Consider the following 24433-nt stretch of genomic DNA (forward strand, 5'->3'; position numbering starts at 1 on the left):
TATTCTAGCAGAACTGTCTGCACCATGAATCATCTCATGTCCACCCCAGTTTTTCTTCTTGTGACCCTTTAGAGGAGGCAGACCCTTAGGTTGAGAAGCTTTTACTTTGGTACATTTAAGTACACTCTGCTGATGACACCTCTGTACTTTTTTCCTCAGGTGAGGCGGTGATTATTATTGGGGGCCAACAAGCTGCAGTTTATTGGTAAAAGCAAAACAAACGCCATAATTATTATTATTACATAATACACAACTGATGAAAGAAAAAGTAACCACCAGCCAATTCCACAGCAGCAGGTTGGGCCCCTTTGAAAAGGGGTTGATGTTAGTGATGGTTCCGACCACATGAGGGAGCCCTTACACAAGACCAGCACACCTACTGCAATGTTTCAGTATTTCACCCTGCAACGTTTTATTCGTGTTTTATTTGGTTACACCGTTTACACCCCCGACTCCCCTCATCCCTGCTTTCTGGCTTCAGACTCCCCGTTTCTCCGTTTTCAAACTCTGCCTCTCCCCTCCCCCCCCTTCTCCCTGCGAGCTGCGTCAAGTCGCCTCAACAACACCGGAAATGAGGACAACGTGCGGGTCCCCGTTAGCTCCATGCGGGATAGAACTAGATCATATGGCATAAATGTCGAAACATACTGTATGACAATATAATTGAGAAAGTATTAGGGGACATATGTAAAATACAGGAGGAGAAACAATAAAGCCACAGTATATTCAATAAATACTAATTATTATTCTTTAGATACAAGATTTAATTTAATGATATAAACATGAATGCAAAATCAGAACATTAAAGGCCATGGAAAACAATCCGCTTTGTAGTCTAATGGAAAATGTGAATATAATGGTTCCATGGCTAAATTAAACTTTAACATTATTTTTTAAGAGCCTTTGTGTTTACATGTTGAATCTAAATTGTACTGTTCAGGGACATTGCACATCTGTATGTAAATGTACCAGACTTTCATCTGCAGTCCTTCGCCCGGATGTTAAAATTATCCTACAAAGAGATGTGGTTGATCATTAGTAACTCTTTTTATTTTACGGTCCCGTTATCAACGTTTTATTTTGAAGGTATTTACCGGACGTTAATTGTGTTTATTGCAGTTAGCTTGATGGCTGTCTTTTTTTCCTGCAAGCAGGGATTTAGGAATGTGGAGACCAGTGGCTACGTCACCCTCAAATCTCCTGGGGTCCCGACGACAGAAAACTTTTCCCCAAGGCTGCGAATAAACCTCACAAACCCTCCGGTAAGTTGAATTAACGAACTCCTGCAATACATAACTCAGCATTTAATAATATTGTCAATTGTTAGTGATGTATTGTAACGTTAGTTTGAATTCGGGTGCTTAAAGTTTTGCCCTGCAACTTTGAGCAAAAAAATGTCCGTTAGCCGTGTAGGTAGAGGGTTCGAATGCGCGAGACGTCTCGAGCTAGCAAACGCTACTTCACCGAATTTGGTGAAATGTTTTGTACTCAAAAGCAGCGTTAAGACCTTAGGGAGACATGTTTCGTGTTGCTCAGTCAGGTTCAAGCGTGCGTGCCACTGTTGAGGTGAAACATGAAATGTTTGTGACGCGGAGAGATTAGCTGTGTTCTCGCCATTTTTTTCGCTCATCCTCCACGCGCTCGTCTGCAGGTAAACGAGAGCCTTAAGACAAGTTGTAGGGGAAACATTAGCTCTTTACAGCCAGTGTTGTGATAACATCCCCCCCCCCCCAGGGACGCTCGTCTCTGTCTCCATGGTAACGTGGCGGACGCCCAGCCCCTGCGTTGTCGCGTTGAGCTGCCCGCGCGGGGGGCGGAACCAACGGAACCGGAGAAGAGCGATCTTCGGTTTCTTTCTGCCCGGAGAATCAGTCGGAAGATGGTAAGGAGAGGTCCGGCGGCATCGGCACAGCGACAGAGGTAGATGGAGCCCGGCAGTGGTGGAATCTGTGCTCTGTTGTTCTACCTCGCCAAGGCAGCTGCTGCTGGCTGTCTATTCTTCTTTCTTTCTTTCTTTCTTTCACCCTCTTCCTGTGACTGTGGAGCATACAGGGCATGTGATGCTAACGTGAAATGTTAAGATTTGCATGATGATCTTTGTTTTCAGCCGTTTCACGACGGAGCATACTACCCGTACGGCGGTGACACCCAGGGGACCCACTCATCAGCAGGGATCCCGTCCCTCCTGAACTCCCCGCTCAGCCAGCCCTCTGTGAACAGCCGCCCGTTGCCCGGCATGACTCCGTTCAGCGGCGCCTCCGCCGTCCTCCCCTTCAAGTTCCGCCCGCGGCGGGAGAGTGTGGACTGGCGGCGGATCAACGCCGTGGACGTAGACCTAGTGGTGAGCCAGCTGGACCTGGACGCCCTCCAGGAGCACATCGGCAGCGTGACCTTCTGCAGCCTGGACGGCGAGCGGTGCCAGCGGTGCCAGAGCCCCGTGGACCCGGCTCTGGTCAAGCTCCTGCGGCTGGCCCAGCTCACGGTGGAGTGGCTCCTCCACTGTCAGGAGTTCCTCGCCCACAACCTGCACGCGGTGGAGGAGCGGGTGGCCGCCGCCGGCAGGGAGCGCGAGCAGCTGCTGGCTCAGCAGCAGAAGCAGGAGGAGAAGGTGAAGATGCTGACCGCCGAGCTCAAGCAGAGGAAGAAATTCATCCGCACCCAGCAGTCCATGCTCGTGCCACGAATCACCAGCGGCCAGAAGGTACCGCTGACGCGCTAAACGCTCACTCTCCAGGGAGGGGGGGAGGGGGGGGGGGGGGGGATCGGTTACAATTTGCATTTCACATATGTTTGGCAAGCGGACAGCTAGCTCCATCACCCCCACTCCTCCTCGTCCTAAGGGCCCCCACTCCGTCATTGTTCCCAAGGTCTATTCACAGCTCCGGCTTTGTGCTTTTCCTATCCGGGTTTGGAGGGAAAAAGACAACATATTGGTTGTGTGCCGTGAAGGCTGCCATGGCTGCCTTGTTTTGGTGTGGTTATAATAAGCTTTGTTTTCAGGCTGGAAGAATAGGATTTAGAGCTGCTGAACAGATGGTGTCATGTGGTGGCAATTAGGTTTTTTTTTAATCCACTTACAAAAGGGTGGCGAGCAGCAATCAAGACGACGGAGCTGACTCCCACCTCCCTCACACACACACACACACACACACACGTACACGTACGTCCTTGTAGAGCATTTGGTGGTGTTTGTGTACATAAGACGCTGTTGGTCTATCTGTCGGATCCATTTGTCGGTAAAGCTTATCAGGGTTAGTTATTTATAGCACAAATCAAAAAACCTCCCTCTGCACTCAAAGTGTACGGCTGCCAAGGCGACCGATCTAGTGTGTCTTGACAGCGTGTGGTTGCTAGGTGTGCGCTAGCAGCTCGGCTGACAAGAGGTGGGTCAATAATTGATAGAGAGGCTGTCTGCTCGTGTCCTGTGAGGACCTTTGCTGCTTGACATCGGTCCACATGACCACACACACACACATAGTGGCTGTGTGTGTGTGTGTGTGTGTGTGTGTGTGGGCAGCATCTCTTCTAGTTGTTGAGTGTTAGTGAGCTACAGGGAGAGAATCAGCATCACTCACGCTATCCGTCAGTGAGCCTGAAGTCAGCACGTGCTCCTCATTGGAGCCTAATCAGCGTCTTTATGCTGACTTGGCCTCGTTCACTGCTCCATAATTAATAGACACTCAGTGGTTATAAGATAAATTGTGACTGATTGTTCAAAGTTGATGTAATAAAGCCTGATTTTCTTCTTCTTTGTTTCTTTTAGTGTCCACATTGTGATAAATCCTTCCTCAATTCCTCGTTCCTCCAGAATCACATGCAGCGCCGGCACCCTGACGAGTATGACATCGGTGAGTGGAGCAGAGTCACGTAGGTTTGCTGATCCGGTGCAGGTGACACGTGAAACATTCCCACCCATCGTATCGTTGCACAAACAATATCTGTTTTTCTTTCTTTTGCGTCCTTGCAGAGTATCGCTCGGACAGCGAGAAGAAATCTCAGATCGAAAGCCTCAAATCGGAGATCAGCGGCCTGAAGGAGCAGATTGTTCAGCAGCAGCTGGACCTGCGAGCCAAAACAGCTCAGGTAGGGAAAACCAGACCACTGTGAGGGATCAGTAGCAATTAGTTTGTTTTGTTTTTATTTTATTTTGGGGGGGGACTGTCCCTTTAAGTCTCTACCTTAATGCCGGTCCTTTGTGGTTTTGTTTTTGCTGTGATTGCAGGAAAAGGAGCAGCAGTCCCTGCAAAAAGACCTGCTGAGAGAACAGGAGCGCTTCAAGGCTGAGGAGATGGCGCGCATGGACAGAAAGATCGAGGACAGCAGGGACGGCATGCGCAGGGAGATGGAGTTTCTCTACACGCGAAATATTCAGGCTCTCAATGTACGACAAGGATTTAAATGGTGTTTGTTTGGTTTTCGGGATATATTTCATTCATACCGGTTTTATTATCTTACATCTACTCTCATTCACAGGAAGCGAATCAGAATCAGACGGATAAGCATGAAAAACCAGCCAGCCCCGTTCACTCGCAGCCAGAGAGAGATCTGGACAACTACAGAGAGATGCACACAGAAGCCATACAGAAGCTGGAGCACCAACTGAAGAAACAGGTCGGTGCAGCGGGGACGGATTGTTTTAGAATGAAGTCGCTTTGAGCACCAAAATGTTCTCTTCTAGGATAAAAAGTGGGGATCCAGGCTGCAGGAGATGAAGGCCCAACACGAGTCTGAGAAGAACCAGGTATGTTTTTATCATTTGTCCTGATTATTTATTATGCTGTCAGAGGTTAAAGCGTCTTTAAGTGCAAAACATTTAGCCAGCTTTAGTTGGAGATTCGTTAGAAGCTGTAAAATGCGTCTTCTCCCCGTCGCCTTCCAGCTGCTGAACGAGCTGAGCAGCATGCAGTCGTCCGTGTCCGAGCACCAGGAGAGCAGCCGGCGGCTGCAGCAGGAGATGGGCAGGAGGCTGCAGGAGAGGGAGCAGACCATCAAGGTTCAGAGGGAGCAGGTCAACACCGACGCACACTCACACAGCCGGCGCAATTATGTCGGGAGAGGAAGCGAGGCGGAGGGTCGGCTCACATTCAGGATATCCTGTATTTGCTACGCGGGCTCCGATTGTGTCATATTGAGACGGGATGATACTGTATATTTGACAGGAAGCTGGTGCTTTTCCTGGAATAGCTCCACAGTTTCCCATGTGCGGTTTAATACTCCAGGTCCCAGAATTCTGGGGTTTACAAACTCTCGTTGTTTTGATAAAGAAGTCAGCCAAATATCTGCCTTTTCCATGTTGCAACACAACACGGGTAGTTTTCCACACAGTGAACAAAAAAAGAGTTGGTTCCATTCCTCCCTCCCTGACATATTTTAAATTGATTCCCTGACAAAAGAAATGACCAAATATAATAATTATTTTTTTATTTTTTTTCAACTTCCAGATAAGGAACATCAACTCGACTCCACCCACCAAAATAGTGGAAGTACCAGGTACGGATTCGTTTTCACTTTTTATTTCTCAGAAGACGTTTTCCACTTTAGGAAGCTGCATGTGCGGTCTCGATGCAATCACCTTGTGCTCTGTTTTCCAGTCGTTGTCAGTGCGCCCGCTCCAGAGCCAAAACCAAAGAGAGTCGTGCTCGGTGAGTCAGCAGAAGCGGGAGAAAATAATAACATGAAAAAAAACACTGTCACTCCCAGAGAGGCCGAGCATGTGCTTTCGCGCATGACGGATTTACATGCTGCCACCACATTAGTTACCCCCCCTCATCTTTATTTACAACACATATTTTATCTCACTCATTGACTTTTAATGACCTTTGACCTCATGTGCTGTCCTGTTAGAGGAGCCAGTCTCTGCTCCTAAGCTGGATCCTATACAGGAGCTGTCAGAAGAGGAGGAAGGTAAAACAGGCGATGCAACAAACGCAGCCGAGTCGACTGCATGTGATCTGCATGGATGCATCAGTCTGTTGTGGGCAGCCTTTTTCCCTTAAAGGGACGGTCCGGGTGTTTTGAAGTGTGACTCTCTGAGGTTCTTCTCCATAGTCGGTGTATTACTACAGTTTGGACTATGGAGAAGTAGCTCATACAAACCCCACTTCACATGATCCAAACTTTCCCATTTTAAGTGTGGACTGAGGTGATTTCAGTCCACACTTTTCGTAAAGTAAGCTCGATGTCTGTGCCATTAGTTGACGCCTGCCATGTCAGTATTGCTGATCATTACATCCGTCCGTCATCTCGTTGCCATGTCCGCGGCAAATCAGCTCGTAGACATTCTCCTCTTCTGCCTGCCCCGCTGCAGTCACATCCATCTGCCCGACTTTGGCATGGAGCTTGCTCTGAAAGTTGGCAAATGCATGTTTATTCGCGCTTCATTTTTGCCTCTCTGCCTGTAATTAGAGCCAGATTTGTTTTTTTTATCCTTAAATGGCTGATAAAGTGTGATTTATTTTACAGACTCGAGCAGCTTCTCTGAGAGGAGGCCGGTGGAGAAGAGGCCCGAGCCTGCACCAGAGAAGAAGCCGAGGGTGACCGCCAGTGCTCTGAAAAGGAACCCCAACATCAAGAAGGAGATGCGGCCGGATCTGGAGCAGGCCGTCATCGAGAAGCTGGAGAACCTGGGAGTCAAGTCTGTAAGTTCACAGCTTCAAACAAATCAAGAAATACTCTTAAATGTTCTTTCACACAACCTGCTTTGTATCGACCTCTTGTCAGGATCAGAGCGGTCTGAAGGACAAAGAGCTCAGCTCCATCCTGGCCAAGGTGCACTCAAAGCGGGAGAGCGTCGCCAAGGGGATGCCCGACTACTGGCGCCAACGGGAGGAGATCGCCAGCACCGTGGAGCAGAAGCTGGGCGGTCAGAGAAGAGGCAGCGACCCTGCTCCTGAGTCACAGACCAGATCCGGACAATCGGTTCAAGGCGAGTCATCGAAAAGCCTCTTAGTGTATGAGATCACCCCCCTAAGTTCTTACTCTGCCCCACACACGCACCGATAATAACCGCGCCGTACTTCTTTGATCCGTCGAAAGTCTGCTAGCTTGTCGTCACCCGTGTAACTTTCATCTGTTTTTGTCCGCGCGCAGTGCTGCAGATCCGCCCCCGATCCAGCAGCCTGCCCTCCAGGGCGACCCAGGTGGTGTCCGGACCTGCAGTCAAGCAGCCCAAGACCCCCCAGCCGGCACCGAGGATCAGGACCACCGCCCAGCCCAAGACATCTACACCCAAGACCGCTCCGAGGACCTTCACATCCAAGTAAATGAAGTGGTTTCTTGTAGTTCTCCACAAATGTCTATTTGGCATTATCATGTCCTGCATAATTACATTACAACAGAATTGAGCGGGTATACAGCACATCTACTGAAGATCTAAATGAACATAGCCGACATGCTATTTTTATCAGGTTAATAATTCTGTTCTTGTTCCTTTTTAAGTGTCAAAGTAACTGATAAAAACATGAAAGTTTAGTTTACACTGTCTCTGTGATTCTCGAGGACCCCCCCTTTCAGTTCAGATGAGGAATCTGAGGAAGAGGACACGGATGTCGAGGAGGAGCGTCAACAAAAACACCAGAGGGGCAAATCCCCGCAGCCCAGACTGAACCAGGTCCAAATCAGAGCGAGCAAAGCCAGTCCTGTCCAGCCCAGGCAGGCTCAAGCCAGGCAGTCATTCGCCTCCAACCCCCAGCAGGCCCGGGGCTCAGTGGGCGGGGCGACCAAGACGGCGGTCGCAAATCTGGAGAGCGACGAGGACGAGTGGTCGGAGGTCAGCGAGCTGCAGGAGATCGACCCGAAGCGTCTCCAGAGTTTCAAAGACCAGAACGGCAACGTGGACAAGAGGAGCTTTGGCAAAGGCAAGTTCTCTAGACATCATAGTAAATAAAGGAAGACTTTTGAATCATGATAGGTCTTACATTTTGAGATGATACCTAGATATACAAGATCATATTCGTATAGTAAGGTAAGCCAAAAGTTAAATGTAAATTGCATGCCTTCTTGAGGATAACTTGTTAGTACTCCATACTACGTAAACATGGTCTATAAAAAGCTGAAATCTGAGAAATCATCAGATATTATTTAGAAATGGAAACTGTACTAATAAACAAACACATTTATTGTATTGTTTGTTTTAATTCTTTTAGAGAACAAAATCAATGACCTGGCTCGAAAAATGGAGAAGCAGTTTGCAGAGAGAGCGATAAAGAAACCAGCAGGGGGCGTCAGCATCTTACCAGAGAGGAAGGACGAGGTTCAGGAGCTCACGGTGAGATTCGCTCCATGATAGAACCTCAGTGCTTCGGCCTACAACGTTGCTAGCTCATTTGATACGTTTGTGTGTGTGTGTGTGTGTGTGTGTGCTGACAGTACACAGATCTAGAGGAGAGCAGTGAGTGGGCGGGGTCCTCCTTAGAGGACAGACAGGAAACGGCTAAACCGGCTAAGGGCTCTGGACCGACGAGGAAGAGCCTGGACTCGCCCAGCACCAGCGTGTGGGGAACCTCCACAGGAAAAGGTGCCAAATCAGGTCAGCCCCAGCAATAACTCCAAAAGGTATCATGTATCATGTCTCTCACATGTAATAGATGCTTACACATTCACACAAACCGAGGAAAAGAGAAGAAGAACCTCCTTCTCTTTACGAGCGTCAGTCGCCTCTCACCTTCACTCAGTCGGTCATTAAGACAAAACAGATCTCAGTCAGATATGCAGCTGCTAGAAAACGGGTGTGTCCCACTTTTTGCTCCGACAGTTGGGAGTAAAAACAAAAACAAACATGCCATCGTATCTCTAAGCCCGGAGCATCCTGTTAGCACGGACCCCTCTGTGCTGTTCCTGCTTTCCCTTGAAATACCCCGATAAGCCAGTGCATTTGAGATGACTATTTCTTGTTTCACGGGCTCTATATTCTTTAAAAGGCACAATGCGTTCAAATACAGATTTGGACGATGGTTCCCAAGGTGCGAAGATGATGATGATGATGATGATGATGATGATTATTTTCGACTCTTCCTGTTTGTGAAGCGGTGCAGTAAACACAGCTGTCTTTCACCCCGGCAGGTCTGACCGAAGCTGGAACAGGAAGCACCCTGAAGAGCAGCCTGTGCTCCCTCAGCGACATCAGCGACTCCGAGGACATAAGCAATAGATAACACTAAGGTGACGTAGCAAGCACAGACACAAAGACCTCAGTCAGCCCATGTGACACCTACAGTCCACGCCTCATAGTCGGCTATAATACAGAGAGAGCAATACTTGGACGTCTGTGTAGAAAAGAAAGACCATCAAATAAATATGATAGTTAAATACCAAGTCTCCCCTGATGCCCGGTGCCAATGCTTTGCTTGCCTTCGACCTTTTTTAGCGTTCAACTTTTACATTTTAGTTTTTTCATTTGGTATATATTCATTGAAATATAACCCGCACTCCAAACCAGATGCTGTACGTAGTATGTGTCAAATTTTGTACACCAATTTGTATATTGCCTTTGAAATTGAGCGATGAGATGTGATTTTTGTATAGAAAATATTTATACGAGCAATAAAATCTATTTCTATGTGGAATCGGCTTGAAGAATTGTTCTGGGACGCGTGTCATCAAGGTTCTTTCTTTCTTCCACAAAGCACGGTAACCGGAAAGTGATTTAATACAGATTCCTCACATAATCTTAAATAAACGGATTTTCAAAGGTCAGTTTGAGAGCTCGTACACAAGTCAGGATGAACGGGAACACATTTTAACATATTTGTTTGTTGTTTTCAATACATGAGATGATGTCTGAAACAACTATAGACACCATATTTGAGCGTTTCAAGTTACATTTCTGTACAGAAGTCTAAAATCACAGAACGACTCCTGAATAAACGGGGCGCAGATGTTCTAACGATGACATTCAGTCATCTTTCATATTTCGGCCCCGTCCTTCAATTTCTGAATAGCACCTATAGTGTCACAGCTGCGAACTATACAAAACATTACCCGTTGTTTGAGTGCCATCTTCTGGCGACTCGCAGGACGTTCAGGTGCAAATGAAGAACTTTGAATAAGAAGCCACAAAGACAATTGAGAAGAGTACAAAAGAAAATAAACCCAACAGGGACGCTGAATTCATTTTGTCCATCACTAGATCTACACTTTGAAAGTGTTAAAAACAATCTTTTATCAAAAGACATAACATTTTTAAGGATTTAAAAAAAAAAAAAGATGTACAAAAAGAAACTGGCAATAACCCAAGACTCAACCCTGAGGAATGCCAGACAGCCAGAAACGCGAGGTGAATAAAGTATGGCGAACTCTTCGTTTTGAACAGATTTGTAAACAAATACAAAGTCGTATCAGATGCTGTGATGCCATCGAGCTGGAAGAGAGTGCATTGTGTTTCATGTTTCTCCTTTTATACTGAGACTTTCAGCCCGTTTCAAAAGAACAAAGCAGACGGGAAGGAATCAAAGGGTCAACAGACAGTGGATGCTCCATGATGAAAGGCAAAAAGAGGCAGTGAATACAAAATATTAAAAAAAAATAACAAACTTATTGACCAAATTCAATATATCCAGCCTTGCATTACATGATTATAGGAATAGTTTATGATTTTGGGAAATTTGTGTTTTCTTGCCGAGAAGATAGATACCACTCATGACTACGCGCGAGATATAAAGCTGGAGCCAGCAGCTGCTTAGCTTAGCATAGCTTAGTTTAGCTTAAATATTAGGCATAGGGGTAAACGGCTAGCCTAGGTCTGTCTCACCCAAAACTAAATAATTATAACGTGTTGATTAGTGAGCTTTAGAGGTGCAAGTAGTCCAATTTCGTTACCCTCTGATGGAGCCAGGCTAGATGTTTCCCCCTACTTCCAGTCTTTATGCTAAGCTAAGCTAACGGAATGCTGGCTCTGGCTTCATATTGAACGCACAGACACAACGGTGGTACTGATCAGCTCAACTAGTTCTGAGCAAGAAAGCAAATCAATGTACCGTTCCTTCCTAAGTCTTTTAGTTCACTTTCTCAGCTCAGACGAAGCTGTCCCTGTTGAAGGTCAGTCTGGTCTTCGTTGCTGCTCGGCTCGCTCGGCTCTTCCTGCCTTCATAAAACAGCGGCGGCCCCAGAGTCACTCTGGACGACGAGCCGGGCAGCATGTAGGTGCGTCTGGTCCGGGCGGTGGCGTAAGTGGCCGGCCTCCGTGGCCTTGCTGAAGAACTGTTGACATAATTGAAACAGGAGATGTATGGTCACAGATATGAAGGCAATACATCTGTTTAAGTGGAATATAACAGATTTCATATTTACGTTTTTGGGAGACCTTCTTTTCCAGAGAAGTAAGTCAGCACTGTCCCTCCAGAGAGGAGAAGGACGGAGCCTCCCCAGCCAATGAAAACGGCAGCTCCAAGTTCAAATCTGAGCAGCAAGTATTAAGGTACATTAAGATCATCCCCATTTGTAGATATCACTTGTTATAATAATCACACGGCTTTAAAAGTACTCACTTCTGTGCCCTGAAATTTTCGTCCAAGAACTCTGATACAACTCTGTTGCCCCACCATGAGTAGGTGATCATACCGCAGAACCCTAACGGAAGACATGCCTCACTTAAAACCTCCAGAGTGCATAACCTGACACACAAGTTTAACACACAAGCATCTTAAGAGTGAATATGTCTTTACCTGAAACCAGGTAGGTTATGCCGCCCGCGAAGGTCACCCTCGCGTTGGCGATCTCCGAGCCGCCTATTTTGGTGCACTTCATCCCGACGAGTGTGAGGACGCCTCCGAAGAAACCGGTGATGACGGAACAGACGGCGAGCGCTCTGCAGGCGTGTAGGAATGCTGAAAGAAAGAAAGCAGGTGAAACGAATAACTACGGAAATTATTCATTTATTATTTAATAAAACGGAGGCTGATTTTGATTTTATTTCCGAAGTCAAGTTGAGGGTCCAAAGAAAATATCAACGCTGCTTCTTAAAGATGTTATCTAACAATTAAGCCCCCCACCCCAATCATTTTCATACAGGTAAACAAAATGTAGAGCATGTTGATATTTTGACGTTTTCCCAGCATCCTACCAGGCAGCGCCAGCATGGAAGGGTAGTCCTTGCAGTCGGACACCCCCGTGGTGTCCGAGACGCAGTCCCTCCACAGGTTGGAGTAGTAGTTGGAGGTGGTCAGCACGATGGTGCCCACCTCGGAGAAGGTCCAGTACTCCGTGGGAAGGGTGGAGCACACCAGGATCCAGCCGCACAGGCAGGACACGAAGCAGCCGATCTCCAAGTACATCACCACCATCCGGTAGTTCATGGTGAGTCCTCAGGTAGTAAAACTATCGGATGTAGAGAGTAACGTCCAAGTTGGGACAACTTCTCACCGTGGGAACCCGGACTGAGCTCTTCCTCTGTGTCGTCGTCAGACCAGCAGTGTTGTCATCTTATCTTTTTAGACGGTTTTGCCTCGTAAGCACCCTTCACGTTCCCAGCGCTCGGGAGAAGGATGACGTCTTTCTGGCTCGTGCTACCACTCTAGTTAACCCTTGCGTCTCGTTTTACATCCTCACTGTTGCATCAACTGTTATTTGTCTTTATTCAAATACCTTTTTCTTCTTTTGTGACAAAACAATTGAAGGGGTAATACCACAAACTGGATCTGCACATGTGAAGATGACAAAACACAGAACTTACCATGCAGTATAAATATGCTAAAATAAAAAGGGAAATATTTCATGTTTTATTTTTTTGTATGGGCTCTGCATGTACAAATATGTACTCAAAACAAGCACAGCATGTTTATGACGGAGCCTCTTTTGTGGGTTTATTTTCGTATACACGGCTGATTTTGTAGGCTAGTATTGCACTTATAATACTGTTGATTTAATTAAATGCTACAATAACGAACCTTTTTGAGTGGTGAACTGTGCTGCCAAGTAGAACGAGGAAACTCACCACCAGGTCCAATGTATGGGGGGGGGGCACCAATTTCATAGCTGAGGAGAAAACTGTTAAAGTTGGCAAATAATATCTCAGTTTTGAAGGACCTGCTCTGCTCTGGAAAATAGAACTGTTTATGTAAAAACAATCGGCAGCCACGACTGAAACGCCTGCATGAGGGAGAGCCGGGGGGTGGGGGGGGGGGAACCAGACGAACGAGATGGAAAGCAGACGCTGTTATGGACGTCCCATCACTACTCCACCAATGCGCGTGTGGGTGGTTATGTGTCACGGTGCCCACTTTTGACTGTCCAAAGTCTTTTTTTGCGCTCCCTTATTCTAACCACCACCCTCCCATCATTTTGGCCCCGTTAGATCTTTTTGGCCCATGACATCAATATATAAAGAGTATTATTAACACAACTACAAGGAGTATTTCTGACAGATATTCAGCATGTTAAAGGGGCAGTGCAGTGATTTAGTAATGCACTTCTGTAAAGTTGGGGCTCTCATAATATACAGATTTTAAAAAAGTGGTCAAAATTCAAGCAGCAGAGGCTGAGATATTCTGACAAACGCTGAATCCTACATTTCCCATAATGCAACTCAATAGCATCTTTCATTAGACACTCCTCGCCTTTAAACTCCATACGTCCAGTTTGTACCCTGGGCTTTCTGTAAAAAACAAACAAAACAAAAGTACAACGCAATAATAGATTTCAAACATTGTTATAGAATATCTTGTACTCCTGTGTAAACGTCCTGTGTGAGATCTGTGCAGTGCCCCTTTAAATGCACATTGAAATGTATTTTAGTTCGGATAAAAGATAAGTGTATTTCCCATATTGTGCTTAACTATTCTCTTAACACTTTTAACCCTAACCCCAAAAGTGGGCTTCCGTGCACGACTAGTTATTTCACTTTACAGGACAATATAGTTGCTAAACTGTGTGTAAACTAAAAAAACAAGTTGAAATCTGAATGAATATTCTCAGATTTATTCAAATAATGTCAGAAACACATGTCCCAGTAATAAAGAAATCCTTAGATTTATACAGTAATGCAATGGAAGGACATTTTCTTGTTTGGACCGATTGTTTCCATAATTATCATCTATTATTCCTTCCATAAAATGTAGGTCCGGTCCTCCTACAGCGGTGTGAAGGTTAATAACGGCAAAGCAGACGCTGTTTACTGGGTGTATTTATTGTTTTAAATAACACAAAGGCTGCCAGCTCCGTTAGAAATGGATGTGGCTCAGTTATGAGTCATATTTAATGAGTATATATACATATATATTGGTTGTAGTTGTGACACATTAAAGATGATAAACATGAACGGCAGGCAGCGCAAAAGACAGTTCAGTGAAAAAAAGATATTAAACAGAAAACACATAATGATGACAATATCAAATATAAGAGTTTTTCTTGAACGCCGTACTCTCACTCCTTGAGCTGCCCGACAGCGACGACACTGTCCGGCTGCTGCCGCTGCTCCTCAACCCGGACAAAGACGAGACGCTGGACCTCGACGAGACGGCCGACCCCGACCCCGACCCCGACCCCACTGACCCAGCAGACCTGGTGGTTCTCCCGGTCTCGGACGAGCGCCCCGACCTGGCCGTCTGGCCCGACCTGGCCGAGCGTCCAGATTTGGACGTGCGTCCCGATCTGGAGGAGATGCCGGACAGGTCCGAGCGCTCGGACTTGGACGACAGCTCGGACACGGAGGACAGTTTGGTCTTGGAGGAGATCTCGGACGCTGCGGACGTAGCCGTGGTGGACTTGTTTTGCTCGGGGTCTGGCAGTGCCTGGATGTTGATCACCCTGGAGAGAGAAAGAGAAGCATAAAGTTCCCAACAATTGTCCAACTGTTCCTTTAAGGTTTTGTTTGTTTTTGTTTGGCCAATTTGTCAATCAAACCATCCATGTGACATAAGAATGATACTGTGACCTCTGCTAACCACAATGTTTAACAACTCTTCTCTTCACTCATTTAACCAGGAAAAGCAGTTAAACACCAGACTTCCTCTTCTTGTTTACACCAATGGCTTAAGGGTTGCTGTACAATGCACATCTGCACACTCCCAACACAACCCAAGCGAACACAGCCTCCCGCATCCCGGGTAATGAGTCATGGGACTCTGGTGTTTATTAAGGAAACGGAGAGAAAGAGAGAGGAGTTATTTATTCACTTCCCCTTGTTACGTGTCCCAACATGTGTCCTGCACTCACTTTGTCTCTCTTCCGTAGAGCGGCGCGCACACTGACCACACGTAGAAGCAACCGCCGGTGGTGTGAAAGGCGGAGCCGACCCAGCCGAGGAACATCGGGGTGCCGAGGTCGTACCTGTTGGTGTTGAGGCGGAGAGACGCTGTGAGATTTATTGGTTTATGTTTATTCAAGAGGGACTCGCAGGGTTGCGTTCAAGCCGGTTAACTTACCTCAGTCCGTTAAAGTCATGGTTGAAGTACTCCACTGAGACATACTGCGCATAAACAGCATAGCCACATGTGGACAGGATACCTGAAGAGAAATCATGTTGAGTCATGTACTAAAAATACATCCAGCTGCTGCCCCTGTCCCCAGCAGCACCCTGCTCAGCTCCCGTGCTGTTACTCCTGTCTATCCCTTTAAGACGCTAACCTTTGCCACTAAACACATAGCTGAAGCTGAGGGTAATGGCAAAGCAGAATATGTAATTAAAACGAGACATTACCGCTGATTATATGGCACCATGCGCCGGCGTAGATCTTCTTGTACTTTGAGCGGTCTTTCCCCCCGATGAAGGTGCACTCCATGCCCAGCAGACTGAGCACAAACCCCAGCATGCCCAGGGAGAGAGCTGCCATCAGCAGGCCTCGCACTATCTGGATGTGGCCTAGAGTCGCACAGCGAGACATAAATGAGGGTCTAGATGCAAGTTTTATTCCGACAGGTGGAAAACGCGTCACCTACCCTCCACGGACCAGAGCACGGGGTAGTCGTAGCAGTTGCTGACGGCAGTTGAGTCTGTGAAGCAGGATCTCCACAGGCTGGACCAGTACCAGGCCACCTTGATGATGGAGGAGCCCCCCATGCCCCCGATGGAGCTGATCTTCCAGCCCTCCATGGCCATGGTGCAGGCCACAAAGATCCAGCCCAAGATGGTCATCAGGAAACCCCAAATCTGGACCACGCGGATCTGCATCTCGGTTCTCGACGTGAATTGATCGCCTATCTAGGTTTCAGATCCAAGGACGCCTCTGATTCTAATCCTTGATCACTCATCCACAGTCCAATGTTGATGCTTTTCTTATCCTTTTTCTGTTTGATCACCCGTCTTCACGCAGAAGACGCGCACATCCCGAGCTGAACGTCTACTTTTCATCCAAATTCAAACAAGACGCGGAAGCGGCCTCGTGCTCAGCTGCTCGCCCCAGAAAAAGGAGCGGGACGAGAGCATCACAGGTACAAATCTGTTGTTTTCCAGGTACTGCTTTACATGTGGGTGAGAGATAACGGTCGCTCAGGTTCCCATGGGCCCACACTTGAGAGTTGTCACGTCTCAATCTGGACTGAGAGTCCTCACCTCAGCATTTATCTCCGATTACCAAAAGCAGCCTCCCACAGTTAAAAAAAAAAAAAAAAGGAAGATCTGTTTATAGCATCAAACCAGACATTAATTCACAACGCATAGTTTTCTTAAATAATTTCACTTAAAACATTTTTAGGTCAAGCTCCAAAAACACTGGATACTACACTTCCCACAATGCAATTTCAGTTACATCCTTCATTAGACCCTCTCTCTGCCTCCTAAATGCCCACACCGCATCGCCAGTTGGTAACGCAGGCTAAGTTCTAATGAAGCCCAAGCTGACACCCTGATGACATCATCAGGGTTATATTAAGTGGGAGCGTCTTTATTTTCAGTCATGTGACATGTACAGTGAAACAGAATATGTTGACGGGGCTTAGTTACAAGAGGGCTTAAAATCAAATCCTTAAACTTTGATTGGGTCGCTCAAAAGTGGGCGTGGCTTTGCGAATACAGAGCTGTAATGAGTAACGGAGCTGCTGACGACTGCTTTATAAGACCGAAATCCAAGTACATTTCTGCGTCAGTGACCTTTTCATGTTCCATGAAATATGTGCTTTCGCTGCTGCCACGACCTAAGCATCATTCTCGACTTTGCCTCAGGCTTTAAGCTGCCAGTTATTACTCATTTGACTTATTAGACTGTGCTGTGGGTCTCACAATTACAGCACAACGTCTTTGTGCGGTTATAATTAGAGTTAAATCTGAGGTAATGAGAGCCTGGGAGAGTGATGAATGTTCCTCGGCGATGAAAGAGCTCCTCTTTGTTTCCCAGTCCTCTCGGCTTATGACAAAGTTATTGGTAGTGGTGGGGAGGTATTGGAAACGGTGGGGCGCTGTGTTTGGTGAGGGTGGCTTTGATTGGCTTTACTTATGACACTGAGGGGGGAAAAAATGAACAAAGGGATGCTTATGTGACCGGAGCTGCGCAGGCTTTATAGAAGGTGCAGCAAATAAGGACACGTTTAACTATTTCACATTGTGAAGTTTCCTCAGATTCGTTCACCATTAAATATGCGTTAATACTGCTCTCTGGTGGTGTGATTGCAGTAATGGCTCTGTTCTGCAACAACCTCCATCCCATCTGAGATCAAAAAAATGATTGTGAAGGTTACAGAATAATTTGCAAAATAAACTACTACATTTGGAATATACAATGTGCAGACATTCATGTCTCCCTCAAGATGAGTTGTAAAAGCTTTGGCGAACCCTTTACCTTTTTAATTTTAGCTCCATCATCGGCTCAAAATGTTAATTTGTGACCGAACACCAACTGACGACATTCCCATCACGCCTCATCCTCACTTTGTGTTAAGTGCTAATTAAGTAACGATGGTAACACACTGAGTAATTGCGTCGAGATAATAACTTAATTAATTAATTGAAAAAGTCGAAGCTAGAAGGAGTTTGATGCACAGCGTTTGCGGTCTTAACGTCCCTGTATGTGATGCGGACATTAGACAATACAATACCGCCATTATATCAGAGCGCGTTCTGCAGAGCCCAGGTCACCTGACACTTGTTAACGGATGCAAGGCGCCAGAAAGCACAGGGGCAACTGCTCTCTGCCAGCTGGTTCAAGTATCCAACCTCTGGACCAGGAGGTTTTGCGTAACATAGCCTGGGGTTCCTATTGATAATAATTCCTAGGTGGAGATGGATGGCTGATATGAGGGGAAGCCTCCGGCCGGGCCTCCTGCTCTGCAGAGCCATCTCCGGGGGGTCAGACGTGACCTTGTGACCCTTGGAAGTCAGATCAGTCTCGGCACAGACCCACGAGAAAGGCCTTCTGCTTAAGAATCATTACCCGAGGGTGTCCCGTATTTCCTTAAAGCGACAGGAGAAGATTAACTGGAATTACATCATAGCTACCCAGGTTTTCAAAAGTAATATAGTCTTTATTTTTTGATTATCAAATTACTATTTGGTCACATTTACAGAATTGTTCCAGCTTTAAATGATATTACCTTTTATGTAAAGAAAATACCCCAAAAATCATGTTTACAATCACTGAAAATCATTTTAAAAACGCTTTAAAATCAATTTCCCTTAAATATTGATGTCCAATTGGCCTTTGACTCAAGAATTATGAACTAGATATTGAATATGTCTTCAGCCTATGTGAGACAGATGGCAAAGGCCAGCTTGGTGAAGGTGACCGGAGAGTTTGAATGCTGTTTTGTGCCAAATCTAATTTCCTGCCCCAAAAGAAGAAGAAGAAGAAGAAGAAGAAGAAGGAAAAAAACAAGCTTATCTTTTGCTGACAGAAATGTTCCCAAAAAGTAGCCAAATTCATAGTCGAATCTTGCCACTGCAGGTCAGCAGAATCTGTAAACCGACACATGAATTACACTCTCCGCGCATTATTGTCATGGAGTCGAGGCACAGAAGTTCATAAAAGTAAGTGGTGTCCTTTGCTTTTACTGGTGAAATCATTTCTATCGTGACAACAAGTCCAATGTCACACGTAGGCGTTCCTTCCAAACCGCCTCGACGGCTCCTCTGGTTCCCTGTGGAGGCTGTTGATCGGCTTTCTGTGCTTGTTGCGTGCGGTCACAAACGACGCGGCTCCAGTGTACGAGTATTCAGCTCTGCAAAGAGACGACAACAAGAAAGGATGAGTAACGAAGGCGGAAAATACAGAAATGTTAAAGTAGGGCTGTTCTCTGTAGATAATAAAACCTGCTGAGCAGTAAAAGAGCGCCAAATCCTGCTAAATATGACTTTATATCATCCCTCCTTTCTGTTCCTCTTAGCTTTCTGTCTTTTTAGCCGATACACGGATATGCTAAGCAGGACTCACTCTTATAAAAATGATGCCCAGGGATGTCTCCAAAAGAGAAAGTTGGCATTCTTTGCCTGATGCAACATTTCCCATATAACTGCCCTCAGCCAAGGTGACTTTCACTTGGAAAAGGTCCTTATTACTCGACTGTAACAAAGGAAACATTCAGCCACATACGGCCGCAGTACTAATCAAAATGACGATCATACAGCCTGGCCCTGTAGGTTCGGCAATTACGACACGAGATGTTGAGAGAGATTACTGGATGTTTTCTCTCCGTTGCAGTTAAAGTAATTATTTAAATTGCCTGATTGAGTTAGCAGTTTAAGAGTCGGTCCAAATCAGATTCCCTCTAAGCCCCTTGTTGCTGATGACAGACGTGGGCTCACAATGTTAGCATCCAGCATGTTAGAAATATCAAGCGACTCGCCTGGCACTGGAGCCCTCAGACAGGGAGAGGCAGAAGATCAGTCCCCCCAGGATACACAGCACGGATCCAGCCCAGCCGATGAAGAGAGCTGCTCCCAGCTCAAACCTGGAGGGTTGAAGTGGGGGGAAAGACGAAGAAATGTAGGACGTGACTTCCTTTCATCTGAATGTTAATCCTGAATACTTACTTCTGGGCAACAAAGAGGGGGTCAAAGAAGTCGGTTGTGATCCTATGAGCGTATATGGAGCACGCAGTCATGCAGCAGAGGCCTGCGAAAAGAATTAAGAGGATTTCTACTTCCAAACCGGACTGAAATCAAAGCAGCGAGAGCCGATTGTGTCGTTCACTTGAACACTGATGTAGCCCAAAGTTGAACAGCTTCCTAAAATGCAGCTCAGTTTCATGCGTTGTACCGCTGAGGACGAAGTGGGAGCCCGCGATGACGGTCAGGCGAGCCTTGGTGGTCTCCGAGCCTCCTATTTTGGTGCACTTCATTCCTACCAAGGCCAAGATGGCCCCGAAGAACCCCAGAATTATGGCGGCAATCATCAGACCCCGACACACCTGGATGTAGACTTCATGAGAGAGACGGAGAAGAGGGGCGCGTGCTTTAAACTAGTGGATCCCAAACAATTAGAATTTCACTTAATTTAAACAATTTTAGAGGTCAGAAGAGGTGAAAGTATTCAACTTACAGTAAAAGAGTAGTTCCTCATTAGACACACTTATACACTTGTTGCAGAGGGTTAAATGAGTAGATTGATTACACTTTAATTCATTAATTAAATGTGAAGCTACAGCCAGCAGCTGGTTAGCTTAGCATAACAACTAGAATCTTGGGGAAACAGCTAGCTGGACTCTGTCCAAAGGTAACAAACCTCTATAGTTCCCTAATGATTAGAAACCGGAAAAAACACAAGCTAAGCTAAGCTAACAGTCTCCTAGCTGTAGCTCCATGTTTAGCATGAGGGTGGTATCAATCTTCTCTAAATCTCAGCACTAAAGTGAAAAAGCCTTCTTTTCCAAAACGTCAAACTATTCTCATTATATTCTTAAGAGCTGAAAGAATCCAGTGTTCCACTTACTTTAACTATTTTTTGGGACTGACGACGGTTGTTTCTGCTGCCCTCAAGTTGTCCGGAAAAAATTGTCATTGCAGGGTTAAAGGTATTTTACATATTTTTGGCCAGCAGAGGTGAAAGAATCGAGCATTTCACAAGAAAAAAAAAAGCTTTGAAATAAGCAGAACCTGTTTTTTTTTTGTTTTTTTTTAATCATCTCGTGACCCCTCAGATTTATCTTGGGACCTTTTGGGAACCTTCCCTAAAAACCAAGGTGCTTGAAGGTAGAAGGACGGAAGTTTAAAGGAGTTTAAATTAGCACTTAAATGAAATACATTTTATTTTCTCAGCAGTCAGTGACAACAGATAAGATGTGGTACCTCTGAAACAATTTTCAAACAGTTTCAACTTCAAGACTTTAGAATGATCGCATGTACAAGCAGCACCTGTCCTTAATGGGGAGAGACCAGTGACCTCTGTGTGACTCTATGACTTTCTCAGATTGCTTCATTCGGACACATTAGGAGGCTGAATGAGTCCAGCTCGGCTCATTAACTGAAATATGCCTCTGGTGGCCTTTAGCTTTAAATGTTGTGGCCTGAAGTCAGAGTCAGAAAAGGAAATATCAAGTTCCAACCGCAATGTTGGTCATTCACCCGAAAACAAACGGGTGTTTTGAGCATCAGTGCTTAGGTCAGATGGATAAATCTCTGCCGCCTGACCTCAGAAAGACAACATTGCACACTTCTATAGCAACCACAGTCTCCCAACTCACCAGCCAGCGCCAGCATCGAAGGGAAGTCCTTGCAGTTGGACACCCCGGTGGAGTCGGTCACACACGTTTTCCATAGGTTAGACCAGAATGTAGCTGTGGTGATGACCGTCCCGTCCACAGAGGACACCTTCCAGTAGTCTGTCGGCAGGGTGGACGACTCCAGGATCCACCCGGAGATCGTCAGGACGAAGGCAACGATCTCTGTTGCCATGTTGGCCATTTTTTTTTTTTTCTCCCCCCCCTCCGTGGCTCGGAGGTCCCAACTGGGACACAGGACGGAGATCTTTCCCTCAGGAGTGTTCACAGAGAGGAGGCGGAGGCGGGTCGGCCCCCGAGGCCAGGTGCGTCAGAATTCTGCTTGTTGTCCACCTGCCAAGCATCTACGCCAGAGAGCGGGTACTTTTAAAGTGCATATCCTTCGCTGACACACAATCGGTTGCTGTATATTGTGTGTTTTGTGTGTGTGGTGGGAGGCGCACACGCTAGACATCACTCCACACGGTGTGCGTAGGGTCTGCAAGGGGATCTGCAGGAGGAGGAAGTCTTTAATTGGAAGGATCTGAAAAGTCTTTGACAGAGAAGGAACACAAGATGAGAAGCAGAGATAGGAGAGTTTTGTCTGGTGGATTGACCGAATGAATGAATGAATGATGTGTTTTTTCATCTCAGTTCAGTGTGGATTCTTATCACAATGCGGCACCACAATTAAGCAATCCAGCAGCAGCACTATGTAAAAGCAGTGCAACTGGTTGGAATATTATTCCATACTGGTTTTACAGCATTACAGCTCCATCAAGTGGCAGAAAACAGATCATGTGTTTAAGTAGGTACTTTCCTATTACTCTGAGTTTTATCTATTTTTTATTTTGTCTGTGTTTGTTTTCACATTCTGTTCTGTGCTGGTGCTCTTTGTTCTCTCAACAGCACACTTTGTGATTAAGTTGAAATGTGCCTGTAGAAGGATGACATGATTTGAGTTAATACTGTAACGAAACAAATCGGAGAAGTCAATGTAATCTAATAGAAAATAGCCCCGCGGGCTGGATTACTGTATGACACCACAACATTTCGTGGCTTCCGGTCTGTCCTGGTGCTGTGCCAGCTCCCTAAGGGCTGCCGAGCCCGTGGCGAGCTTTAAATGGGGATGCAAAGAGTGACACCGCGGTGAGTCAGAGGAAGAACTAGTCCCTGAAATGCAGCCGTAAACTTTCAAGTAAAAAGATAGCATGTTGAAATGTTAAGGCCTAATCGGTCCTCTGAGCAGAATGATGCAGCGAGCCAGGTACTAATTAATTAAATTCCTAATCTCGGACTGGAAAACTGTGTTGTGCCTTGGCGACGGGTACGGTGTTCCCACAGTCGGCGCTCCTGGAAAACTGAACCCAGGTGTTTTAAAGTCTGCAATTGACGGTGAGAAGGTGCTGAGAACACTGTTGCGTAAATCTCTGGATATTTGATGCCTTGATGTGTTTCCATGGCCGCTGTTGCTGGGCAATCTCAGATGGGGACCTTAATCCTGTAGATCTGCGGATGGAAGGGAGGCAGCTGGAACAGATTGTTGTCTGTGTTATCCTGTTGATGACATCCCATTAATAAGATCTGCAAAGTCTCCTGTCACCTCTGTCTTCCATCTTTTATCTGTTTCATGCTGTTTGTAAAAGTAAAATCTGCACCGTCATGTTGTGTCTTTTGACATTTCCAAACTACTCGCATTCCCATCGGCCTCAGCTCTACTTTGTGTTTTAGCATGCTAACACGCTAAACTAGGCATTAGCTGGACATTTTGTTAAGCATTTAGTCTTTTGTCATTGCGCGCAAACTCGCTAACAGCTCCAATTGCCTCTCGTGGTGTTAAAGCAGGACTATGTAAGCTTAACTTTTTGTTCACTGTAGAAGTCTATGACTTGACCTCTCCTGTCACCTCTGTCCGTCATGTTTTGATGCTGTTCGTAAAAGTCAAATCTGCACCGTCATGTTGTATCTTTTGACATTTCCATACTGTGTTGCATATACACGCTCCTGATGAAGACGGTTGAATTCACTACTGTTTTCACACAACGCTACTTCTAACAGTTCAGTTCATCTGGCACAAAACAACATGACGCGTCTTGTAAACCGTAATTTAAATCCAACGACGTGAGCGCTTCTTCCTTTGTGCTCGTTGAAGGGGAGAAAAGCAGGCCTATCGCAGGACCGGTAAAGCATGGGAAAGCGGTGTTGATCCCCCGCAGTTGATGAATGTTATTGGGCCAAGTTCAGCTGCTTGTAATAATCTCCTGCTGGCTTCTCTCCTTCAGCCCTTTTCCCAGCCGGTGCTAGCGAAACATCAACTGGAGGATAACCCGTGAGGTGTGGGGGCCAAGGCCGCCCCATGTCTGTTATCATTAGCTCACGGTTTGCCTTGGATGCACGTGACAATGTGGATTTCTTTGAAAGTTTTCTAGAACACTGAAATGGGAGAAGCAGGGTAAAAGGAGTTTATTGCCCGGAAGGAGAGGAGGGGTGTTTTACTCTCTCACTCTCTCCCAGGTGTTTTATTTCAGTGCAGGAAACGCATACAGTGTGTGAGAGGGCATCTGTCATCCATAGCCTGCTCTTTATTTATAGGATATCCGTGTCTGTGTGTGTGTGTGTGTGTGTGCACAGCTTTTCACTGTGTGGATCGAAACAGGAAAAACCAGAGGGCAAGCAAACAAAAATGATCCTGAACGGGATATGCTCTGCTTTATTTCCTTTACCATGGACAAATTATGATTAGAAATGACTCTAATCATGAATAATCTGCGGTAATAAATCACAGACTTCATTGCTTACCACCACACAGGTGTGCGTCGTTTCCTTATCGACAGTGGTGCACGTTTATGTCCTTACCGCAAGATAGTCAGTCGTTCCG

At 46.1% G+C, this 24433-nt stretch overlaps 4 protein-coding genes across 5 annotated transcripts; 1 reads left to right on the top strand and 3 right to left on the bottom strand.

Annotated features, from left to right (window-relative positions):
* Positions 1-1120: 1120 nt before the first annotated feature.
* dzip1 (DAZ interacting zinc finger protein 1) lies at positions 1121-9563 on the top strand. 2 transcript variants are annotated; one of them, XM_031852335.1, is made up of 18 exons: positions 1121-1262; positions 1735-1882; positions 2108-2701; positions 3764-3848; positions 3968-4083; positions 4223-4381; positions 4474-4611; positions 4679-4741; positions 4880-5008; positions 5442-5490; positions 5592-5642; positions 6463-6638; positions 6721-6925; positions 7090-7258; positions 7498-7856; positions 8145-8266; positions 8368-8527; positions 9061-9563. In XM_031852335.1, exons 2-18 carry the CDS (start codon positions 1880-1882, stop codon positions 9150-9152), a joined length of 2670 nt encoding a protein of 889 aa, XP_031708195.1. In that variant the 5' UTR covers positions 1121-1262; positions 1735-1879; the 3' UTR covers positions 9153-9563. The 2 variants fall into 2 exon arrangements, with proteins under 2 accessions (XP_031708195.1, XP_031708196.1); XM_031852336.1 differs by lacking the exon at positions 5592-5642.
* A 614-nt stretch (positions 9564-10177) lies between these two features.
* LOC116386258 (claudin-10-like) lies at positions 10178-12348 on the bottom strand. Its single transcript, XM_031852337.1, has 5 exons — positions 12059-12348; positions 11661-11822; positions 11484-11565; positions 11287-11394; positions 10178-11196 (listed from the first exon to the last, which is right to left on the bottom strand). The coding sequence occupies exons 1-5, from the start codon at positions 12288-12290 to the stop codon at positions 11010-11012; spliced, it is 771 nt and encodes a 256-aa protein (XP_031708197.1). The 5' UTR covers positions 12291-12348; the 3' UTR covers positions 10178-11009.
* A 1973-nt stretch (positions 12349-14321) lies between these two features.
* Positions 14322-16102, bottom strand: cldn10e (claudin 10e). Its single transcript, XM_031852154.1, has 5 exons — positions 15871-16102; positions 15632-15793; positions 15357-15438; positions 15148-15261; positions 14322-14739 (listed from the first exon to the last, which is right to left on the bottom strand). Exons 1-5 carry the CDS (start codon positions 16100-16102, stop codon positions 14322-14324), a joined length of 1008 nt encoding a protein of 335 aa, XP_031708014.1.
* Positions 16103-18950: 2848 nt separating this feature from the next.
* Positions 18951-21760, bottom strand: cldn10a (claudin 10a). Its single transcript, XM_031852155.1, has 5 exons — positions 21541-21760; positions 20118-20279; positions 19892-19973; positions 19705-19809; positions 18951-19080 (listed from the first exon to the last, which is right to left on the bottom strand). Exons 1-5 carry the CDS (start codon positions 21758-21760, stop codon positions 18951-18953), a joined length of 699 nt encoding a protein of 232 aa, XP_031708015.1.
* Positions 21761-24433: the final 2673 nt, after the last annotated feature.

Source organism: Anarrhichthys ocellatus, unplaced genomic scaffold (genome assembly GCF_004355925.1).
Source record: "Anarrhichthys ocellatus isolate YVR2014 unplaced genomic scaffold, GSC_Weel_1.0 scaffold12, whole genome shotgun sequence".
NCBI classification, from domain to species: domain Eukaryota; kingdom Metazoa; phylum Chordata; class Actinopteri; order Perciformes; family Anarhichadidae; genus Anarrhichthys; species Anarrhichthys ocellatus.

Excerpts from the sequence above, each read along its gene's own strand:
- dzip1 (XM_031852335.1), top strand. Across the intron at positions 3,849-3,967 it reads CCCTGACGAGTATGACATCG|AGTATCGCTCGGACAGCGAG; the intron begins GTGAGTGGAGCA and ends GCGTCCTTGCAG. Across the intron at positions 4,382-4,473 it reads GAAATATTCAGGCTCTCAAT|GAAGCGAATCAGAATCAGAC; the intron begins GTACGACAAGGA and ends TCTCATTCACAG.
- LOC116386258 (XM_031852337.1), bottom strand. The coding sequence starts at position 12,290 with ATGAACTACCGGATGGTGGTGATGTACTTGGAGATCGGCTGCTTCGTG. Across the intron at positions 11,566-11,660 it reads CATAACCTACCTGGTTTCAG|GGTTCTGCGGTATGATCACC; the intron begins GTAAAGACATAT and ends GTCTTCCGTTAG. Across the intron at positions 11,395-11,483 it reads GAAAATTTCAGGGCACAGAA|ATTTGAACTTGGAGCTGCCG; the intron begins GTGAGTACTTTT and ends CTTGCTGCTCAG.
- cldn10e (XM_031852154.1), bottom strand. The coding sequence starts at position 16,102 with ATGCAGATCCGCGTGGTCCAGATTTGGGGTTTCCTGATGACCATCTTG. Across the intron at positions 15,794-15,870 it reads CGTGCTCTGGTCCGTGGAGG|GCCACATCCAGATAGTGCGA; the intron begins GTAGGTGACGCG and ends GTGCGACTCTAG. Across the intron at positions 14,740-15,147 it reads CTCTACGGAAGAGAGACAAA|GGTGATCAACATCCAGGCAC; the intron begins GTGAGTGCAGGA and ends TTCTCTCTCCAG.
- cldn10a (XM_031852155.1), bottom strand. The coding sequence starts at position 21,760 with ATGGCCAACATGGCAACAGAGATCGTTGCCTTCGTCCTGACGATCTCC. Across the intron at positions 20,280-21,540 it reads TTCGATGCTGGCGCTGGCTG|TCTACATCCAGGTGTGTCGG; the intron begins GTGAGTTGGGAG and ends TCTCTCATGAAG. Across the intron at positions 19,974-20,117 it reads CTCCCACTTCGTCCTCAGCG|GCCTCTGCTGCATGACTGCG; the intron begins GTACAACGCATG and ends TTCTTTTCGCAG.